The sequence below is a fragment of the Haliotis rubra genome, unplaced genomic scaffold, assembly GCF_003918875.1.
Source record: "Haliotis rubra isolate DU_JTF1 unplaced genomic scaffold, ASM391887v1 Scf1257, whole genome shotgun sequence".
In the NCBI taxonomy this organism is placed as follows: domain Eukaryota; kingdom Metazoa; phylum Mollusca; class Gastropoda; order Lepetellida; family Haliotidae; genus Haliotis; species Haliotis rubra.
This window is the reverse complement of record NW_025765178.1, coordinates 181,603-191,065: the sequence shown is the minus strand read 5'-3', so window position 1 is coordinate 191,065 and position 9,463 is coordinate 181,603. Positions and strand designations below refer to the sequence as shown.

General features: G+C 40.6%; 1 protein-coding gene across 4 annotated transcripts in view; it reads right to left on the bottom strand.

Moving 5' to 3' along the window:
* Positions 1-59: 59 nt before the first annotated feature.
* LOC124266448 overlaps positions 60-9,463 on the bottom strand; it is a 39,708-nt gene continuing 30,304 nt past the window's right edge. For 3 of the 4 annotated variants that reach the window (XM_046701242.1, XM_046701241.1, XM_046701240.1), the window contains 4 exons: positions 8,986-9,192; positions 8,469-8,619; positions 6,782-6,875; positions 5,385-6,160 (listed from right to left, as the gene is read on the bottom strand). In XM_046701242.1, the coding sequence (XP_046557198.1) occupies positions 5,872-6,160; positions 6,782-6,875; positions 8,469-8,619; positions 8,986-9,192 (741 nt within the window). In that variant the 3' untranslated portion in view covers positions 5,385-5,871. Of the gene's footprint in view, positions 89-5,384; positions 6,161-6,781; positions 6,876-8,468; positions 8,620-8,985; positions 9,193-9,463 lie in introns of those variants that run through there. The other variant, XM_046701243.1, reaches the window with a different exon arrangement.

The window sequence follows — 9,463 nt, the reverse complement described above, 5'->3', positions numbered from 1 at the left end:
CATACCAGGAAGTTTGACAGTGCATGACATTGTTGACAAATGCAATGCGAGCAGGCCGATAAGAGTAATCGTGTTCAACGCACACACTCTGGAAAAGCAAACAAAAATCATTTACAGCTAGGTAACTGTCTTCGATCGAAAGTTTCCAGCATGAGTAACAACGAATACTTTGGATGTCAAGGAAGACAAATTTGACACTCCATGTCAGTCATTCTATGCCTAGCGTCCAAGACACCTATGCTGGTCAGACATATCTGTAATGCATATAAAAGAAACGCAAGTGCTATTGAAATTCAAAAAAGATTAATTGCCAACCCTTTGTAAACGTCAATATAAAACCAACAAACCATTGCATACTGGCCACGAACACATGGTTCGACAGACTAAATTCCAGAGAAGCGTTGTAATTCGAATATGGCAGGCCGGATCGACGTCAACTGCAGCGGGGGAGGACTCTGATTCTAGTTATGTACAAGCGTCGCTGATTATATTATATACTCACGGGGAAATGTAACTGTGCATAGCATAAAATTGCATAAAATAAAGTTATTTGAAAAGTTACAAATATGACCCTAAATAAACATTTAGCAAAGCACTTTGCATGAAATTTGATATCACGTATTCACATGATATTATAAATTGAAGAACGGTTGATTATTCTCTAGGCTCTCTAACGCTATGGAAAACACGTTAACTTCAACCTAAACTGCGTGCACGTCATGCCACAGAAAGCGCCGTGGTTTTGCTTGAGACGGAATGCCCCAAAATGAATTGGCCAGCCATTTTGGTGTCCATCGAAACACGATCCCATCTCTGTGGAGACGTTTTCAACATAACGGGAATACGAGAGAGTTGTTTCGGACCGTCGTGTCAGCAAGACAACTACATTCGGCTGACCCATCTAAGGAATCGATTCCAAACTGCAAGTTTGACAGCTTAGATCATTCCTGGGTTACGTCCAATCAGTTCCAGGACTGTACGGAACCGACTGAGGGAGCACAGCCTCCGGTACCGACGGCCTGCAATACGTCCAATTTTACACGTCTTGCCTGGGGGAAAAACTTCTAAGGTACAGGAGACAAGTTTGGGATGTTGTTTCTTTCACTGACGAGTCCAGATTTCATAGGGACAGCTCAGGTGGCAGGGCAAGGGTGCTCAGAGGTCAATGGTATGCTGACGCATGCGTTGTTCAACATCAACAGTTGCAGCCGTTCATTCAAGGACAGAGACATAATGCCATGTCGCTCGTGTTGTAACAGATTTCCTGAGACAGCAGAACATTACAGAGCTCCCCTAGCCAGCTGTTTTTCCGGACCTGTCTCTTATGGAGCACGCTTGGGATGAAACTGAGCGACGTTTACGACAATCCCAGAATCAGCCATTGACGTAGCTGAATTGGGACAAGCGTTGGTTCAGTCATGGAACCACATTCCCAAAGTTTTCTTCAATCGCTTAGTGTCATCTAAACGTCGTCGTTGTCAAGCCTGCATCAACGCCAATGGTGGACACACATGATACTGGATTTGACACTTTTGACACCACATCTCTTTAAGGGCGTGTCACAATGCCTACTGTCAAATCATAGGGATTTCGATATTATCCTGTCAACAGTTAAACAGTGATTAAAGAAAACACTACAAACCTTGTTGTTATCTTTTTGCATTACAAATTGGCATAATGCACAGTTACTTTATTGCATTAGTATACATAGTGTTATGTGAAGGTGCAGTAAGTGTACAGCCCCACAATCACTTTTCAGGAGAAGTGGTGACTCACGGTGACTCTGCAGGTTATCTTATGACATGTTTATGTCTTCTTCCTTGGTAAAAACATGATATGTTCTGGCGTTTATTCATCCAATCATACGTACGTACTGGCATAGATGTAGTAGGAAATGATAATTTAAATGAATACTAATTTGGTTGAAATGCAATTGCAGCGAACTGACACCAGCCGTCTGACACCCAAGACGCGTCCAGTGTTTGATTCCGGCTTGTCAACACAGTGCGTGTGAATCTAAATCACTGTGGTAGACGTCTTAGCCTGTATCGCACTGGTTTTCCTTCCTTAACACTGCTATAGCCAAGGAAAATGTGCATGTATTCCATGCCGTGAAAATACATGCACATGTGCCCGATGACTTGCGGTGCAACACACAGCTCAAAGACTGTGACCGCTGTTCATCGATAAAATCATGCCCTTCTCGGATATTGTGCGGAATGTATATCTCATTCAGTGAATGTATTTTTGGATGAAAAAACATGAATAGCCTTTTCAAATGTGCATGTCTGGAAATGCCGTTTAGCAAGTTTTCTTAAGGCTTGATTAATAAGGCAGGAGACGCCTGGCGTGAACCCTACCACAGATCCTGAAGGATAGATAAACGTTGAGTGATGACTGGTAGAGTTACGTCCCTTATGGAGAGTCACAAAATGCCAAAGCGTCTGTACGTTAGTCTACTCACATTCCTGATGGTGAATATACAATGGCTGGTAGTAAGTGGTCAAAAGTAAATAAAAGCGACAAAACCCTTTCCACATCCACAAATAGTAGAGTCAATTGTTCAATTCTGACCATATTATGAACACATGTTTGTTTGTTTAACTCTGCACCCATTAATATTGCAGCTCTATGACGGCGGTCTGTAAGTATTAGCTTCTGGACCAGACAATCCAGTGACTTACTTGAGATACAACGATGATGTTATATTTGGGATCACATTCAGTAAGGCGAAGCAAAAACATTCCAGTACTTTGTGGGGTTTCATTCTCATCCAGGACTCGAGCACACGAAAATGAAGCACCTCAAAGGCATTGTGTATTATATGAGCATAGCATTGGCCATCGGAGCCATGACATTTACTTCAGCAGTTCGTGTTCTGGACTACCTGTTTGGTGGCAGAGTGATCTGGATGTCTGACTTTCTTTGTAGGGAAAGGTGAGACTAAACTGATATATACTGACACACATTGAAAACGCAAAACCCATTTTGGCAATTTCTAACAAAGTTTTGTGAAGCAATTTCATTTACCACACGAAAATATAGTGATGTGAGGTTGCCGAATAAAACCATATGCACATTTGGGTTCGAACCCTTTTCGTGTTTCTGGCATGGGTACAGTTCATGAAAACACAACTCTGGCATATTCCTTGGACCTGTTGGGGTGCATGATTATCATGACATACACATGCAAAGCCAGGTTTTGGACGCATAAAAGGCACTATGGTTCAACCGTTTCACTAGCAGTCACACAATGTCACGGCTCAGTGAACAGCAGAGGGAACAAGCTATCGGGATGCTGTAGGTGGGAACATCACAAAATGAGGTCACCAACCACTTCGGAGTGAGCCCATCCACCATCAACAGACTCCAAAATCGTCATCAGCAAACTGGAAGCGTCCGTGACTGTCCCTTACCAGGACAAACTCCGGTCACGACGGCACGTCCAGACCGGCACATCCGACGAGTTCACCAAAGAAACCGCTTTCAGACAGCAGCAAACTCACCTCGAAACACCGTAGGACGTAAAGGACGCCACATCTGCGCCATGACAGTCATTTGACGTCTGCAGGCTGTGGCACTAAGGGGCCATATCGGGAAACGTCATTACGCAACGTCATCGAGTCAACAGACTCCTGTTTGCACAGCAACATAGCCTCCAACCACCATGAATCTCCAACCAGTGGGTGTTTTTCAATGGGTCCAGGTTCTGTGTGCCATTTGCAGATGGCAGACAATGCGTCTACAGGCAGCAACATGAACATGAGCTTGGTCGCCGGATTCATCAATGGCAACGTCAACGTCAGCCAAACAACGTCGCTGAGTTGACCCTGGCTTTACAACAGTAGTGGCAGAACATCCCCCAAGCATCTGTTCGACGTTTGTGCGAATCCATGCCATGTCGACTCCGTGCATGTGTACAGGCTCAGGGAGGTCACGCTCGCTACTGACGGACATAAGGGAGGTCTGTGTGTGACGCGTGACGTGTCAGCCATACTGGCGGAACTCTTGCAATCATTTTTTATGAAAATGAAGCACAATGAAATTCTCAACATATTTGTAGAACAATTTTCATCCAAGTATTGTTGTTTGTTAAGTTTTCCTCATTTGAATTTGGTTTTGCGGTTTTCAATGTGTGTCAGTATACATATTTACAAAACAAACATATGTGCCATGTGATCACATAGCAATAGTGGTGCTCCTGAGCGACGGCCTTAACCCAGGGTAGACCAATGATAAGACCCTCTGTTCCCATGCCTCTCTATCGATGCTTAAACATCATGACCAGAAACAAGTCTTGAATATTCAGACAGTACAAAACACTTTAATATCTCCAAACGAACGAAACAAAACCAACAGTTGTGAAAGAATATATATATATATGGTATCATAATTTGGCATAAAATATGTAACTATTTAATGACGATCAAGATGTCTACATTTTGTTTTTGTGATTTAGTTGCACTAACGTACTGTATTAAAATTATCAATGAATCTGCACTCACATTATTATTTTATTGATTTGCACATATTAGGCAACATGTGACAATTGTATGGGATGTAATGGTAGTTGAAGCACAATGGCACTCCGAAAAACACATCTCCAACTGCAGATAAATTGCAAAGTGTACAGTCACACTCTCATCTCATCAATCATCGGAGTCGGACGGTTTCAATAACTGAATTATTATTTGATGTGCGAAATTATAAAATCCTGAAATATATATTTGTCAAGTATATAGAACATGTTCCATATTTTAGTCAATAGATAGTAGTGAAATGAAGCACAACCATAACGTGATAAATACGAAAAATATAAATTTACAACGCATACATTTGTGTAACATGGTGCATGTTTCAATCTAAATGTCAGTATTCACATCATTACTTAAGTAATTCAAAGTAAAACAATGTCATATGATAGCTGAGCATCACGTTCCAACAATAACCAGAAAGGTGTGAAAATGGCTGTGATTATATTTTTTTTATTTTCGAGGCATATTAATAGAGGGGTTGGGTATGTTTCGAAAAAAATAACAAAACATTTGTTGCTGACAATTCGAGCTCTGTAAGGTCAAATTATGTTCAGGAATGTTTGACAATTTGAATTTGGCATCAGGAGTTAAAAGGTTCGAATACTGACAAATACCCAGGACCACTTTTCTGCAAAATGATTTTTCCAATCTTGTCAAAGGCGAGATAATTCTATTAAATCAAACAGGAAAAAGGTTATATGTAATTGCTTGTCACATTCCCTTTTGCAAATTTTGGACTTGCGGAACTTGAGTCGTTCCCCTCACATGTACAGTCCTGTGTTTGCTGGAGGATGCTAGGTCTATATCCTCGCAGTGACAATGTTCCTTTAACAATTGTTTTCTTTGTTGTTTCGTGCATCTTTGTTATCTAACGCAGCACCCAGCAAGATTCTAGCTATATGACGGTAGTCCAGTCACTGGCACCATGGGCATCGATCAACCAGGTAAATAAGTTTGACTACCCGAACTGTCAGTCCTCTTTTACGACATGCATGGACTGCTGAAGATGATCAACCAGGTAAATAAGTTTGACTACCCGAACTGTCAGTCCTCTTTTACGACATGCATGGACTGCTGAAGATGATCAACCAGGTAAATAAGTTAGACTACCCGAACTGTCAGTCCTCTTTTACGACATGCATGGACTGCTGAAGATGATCAACCAGGTAAATAAGTTAGACTACCCGAACTGTCAGTCCTCCTTTACGACATGCATGGACTGCTGAAGATGATTTCCAAACCCGGGTCTTCGCAGGTATTTGTTGAAACTATAGATTTGTATATTTCTTTAAAAGGTATATGCATGTGAGTTATGTTTGTGGCCGTAATCCGGTATTCAATGTTCTTCACGTATGCCACTCGATGTCATGCTGGACATAACTTGTGGAGTTTCGCAAATGCTATCAATACATTCATATGTGTTTGTTTCGTCCGATCGACGAGTCTGTATGGAACAGTATGGTTCTTCATCAGGGCCTCTATCGCGTAAGTTGACATCAAGCTTGTCATACGTCATGTCATCGAACTGACGATTGTTGTCTTCAGGTTTTGTCTTTGCAGGTTTAACGTTTTCATATGACCCTGTGTTGTAGCGTACAGCTTGATCTGAGATCTTCGGCTGATCTCTGTAATAAATAAACATCAATGTATGAAAATCAAATGACTCGCTCAAACAAATACTACAGTCCATTAATCAATAATCGGGTCAATTCATTTGGTACAGAATACATTTCAGAAATAACCTGAAAGACACCCGAGATATCTTGTTTTCCTCATCACTTCTGCATTGAGATCCTGAACATGTTTTACCTTGTTAGAGTGAGTGAGTATGGTTTTACGCAGCTTGTGACAATATTCCAGCAATATCACGGCGGGGGACACCAGAAATTGGCCTCACACACTGTACCCATGCCGGGAATCGAACCTGGTTCTTCGGCGTGACGAGCGAACGCTTTAACCACTGGACTACCCAGCGCCCCTCTAGCTTGTTAGAAACAGTGTCAAAACACTGGCCATGTTTTAAATGTTCTAGAAATGTGTTGGTATATATATTGTCTCATTTATGAAGCTGATTTCTCAAAATACATATACTGTTTCAACTGTTTTCTTAGATTTATTTAGATTTAAGTATAATGACGGTAACTGATATTCCTTTAAGTTTTAACCAGTGGTACATCATGTTCACTGAATTGGGTGTTCATATCGATAATGCATAATAGACAGGTTATTTCAGGAAAATATAGTACCTTTGTTTCCTCTTCCAGACAACTACTCCAATGACAATGACAGCAACTATAACCACAGCGGACGCAGTAACCGATACAATCAGGACAAGGTTTCCTGTACGAAGATGTTTTGATATCAGAACTTGATTGTTTCATGTGCAATATGACATTATATTCCTATTACCAGGCCTAATGACCAATCAATTACTGTCTGATAAAAGAATCGATCAGATGTCTGACGCGGGGATATATTATTACTGATGATATTCATACTGCTGACAAAAGACATATTATACCTCTACTCTAGAGCCGACCCTATTAATTAACAATCAATCAAGATAAATGAATGTTATTGTTAAAGTTCGTATCTGGTTTTAACTATTCCACGATTGACGTTACGTGCACATTGTAGACAGACAGATAGATTGTTTATGAAAGTCTCACCTCAATACAATATAGATACAATACAATATAGATACAATACAAAAAATCAATAGAAGATTAAGCCACTCCTGTAAGGAATTATGAGAGATTAAGTTCTGTAAAATGTACACAAAGATAAAACATTATTGTATAAAACGAAAAATGTTATAATGAACATAAGCAATTAAATTATAAAGCTTGATTAGGTATTACATACATATGCCTGTGCATACACATAACACTCACGTTTAGAATGAATAGATTGGCAGGTTTTGGCAGCAATAAAACACACATTAGGGGCTGGATAAGATATAATCTAAGATGCTTCGATGAAAGATCAAAGGCGCCGACAGTACTTTATCAGACGATAATGTGCACTTTTTGATTTACGTCACAATGGCAGTGACGTCAATAGACAGCAGTGCGTCAGTTAGCCCTGTGCGAGGATTCTTAATTTAGGTCGCCGACACCGTCGTTTGTTTTCTACCTTAGATTAATCGTAATGAACAATACTTAGAAAGTATTAAATTTGGCATCTGGTTCCCGGCTCCCTTTGCGTGTGCCAACTTGCAATATCCGAGACGGGGCCCATGTACCAGAGTTTCGGTGACAGGCGTATCTTCAAGAACCAGTTTTGGTTCCAATTGGCAAATTGCATGACCGCCAAATGTGACTTTACTTGACCGGACATAGTGTAAAACCATGCTTGGCTGTCCAAGTTGTTGACAGTGGTAACAGTTGGCTGATTTGGGAATGGTTAGATCGAATTACTTTTAGTCCCAAAAGGATTATCGGTTCCTTACAGTCAACTGACAACCAGGAGACAAACGTTGTCTGTCACCTGAAGTATTAAGTTCTAGCGTAGTGCCGCGCCCTACTTACAGGCCCTATTTGTAAATTCTAGTTAGTTAACGTTTCCTTTGTAACACCACATATATACATATCGTAGCATGCCAGTATTTTAGTGAACGTGTCTCTTCATCTGTTGTTCACATGTCTCATGAAAGTATTTATATTTTTCACGAAATATCAACTCTAGAAATGCTCTTTCTGGAGAACAAAGTGTTTTAGCAGTTTAAACAGATTTTTGCAACATTGATCTTTATATACATACCCCTTATGGATTCTGACTTTTATGTTATGTTAACCTGTACATCAGATTTTTCGAAAACATCCAGCATATTATCTATGCATTGTCTATTTCGATTATGATGGCTTGAACAATTGAAATGTACAGTAACGGTTAGCCATTCTCAGTTTAGCGAAAATTCAGGTAAAAAAATACCGGTAAAAGGAGAGGGTTTGCACGTCTCCACTCCATCTGAACAAACGACATCGCTTCTCTGCTGAGCTCCATTATAGGCGACCACAGTTATGTAAAACATTCCACAAGACGGCGCTGTCCATGTGGCTTCAGTAGTGCGTGTTGATTCCATCTGCCATCAGAAGAGTAACACCATAGTACATACACCTTTATGTACCATGATAGTGGATATGTAAAAGCAAACCTGTGTTTTAGCATTACACTTGATACCAACGGAAATGTACTCTGAAGAGCGAAATCTTCTTAGCGACTCATGCTTGTCGTAAGAGGCGATTAAGGGGATCGGAAGGTCAGACTAATTGACATGGTTTATGCATGTATCCCAATTGCGTTGATCGATGGTCATGATGACAATCACTGTATTGTCTGGTCAAAGCTCGATTATTTGCAGACAGCCTTCATAGAGCTGGGATATTGCTGGGTGTGGCATTAACCAACACACAGACATATTCACCACAAAGAACAATGAAACACTAACGTTTTTGGTGCTATTAAGGTCAAACTCGTGTCCCTGTAAACATCTTGGTCCGAAAGTGTACTGGTAAAAGGCAATTGCACTCTCTCTGTCAAAGAATCCTTCCCAGTGGGCGTGGAGCTGTAGACTGTCCTGGTAGTCCACTTCCGGTTGTCCAGACTCACCATCGTAGACAAAGCCAGATTGAAGGGGACTTGCATTCACCTTGATCTGACATAGGTATTATTACTATTGTTAGTTTAAATTCTAATGCGTAACATTGAATTGAGTAACCAAATTGGATTGTACAAACACACTGGACATACTTGCTCGAACCTCTGAGTGAAAGCTTTTCCGATCAAAGGTTAATTAATGCTTACCTTGGTTTATTGCTCTGTGTTAAAATATCATGCAATTTCATTTCTTAACTCTGTCAATGTGCTACAAGGTAATGGGTCTGTCCATTGATGTTTCTTTTCAAAACAACGCAAACGTCCTTTTT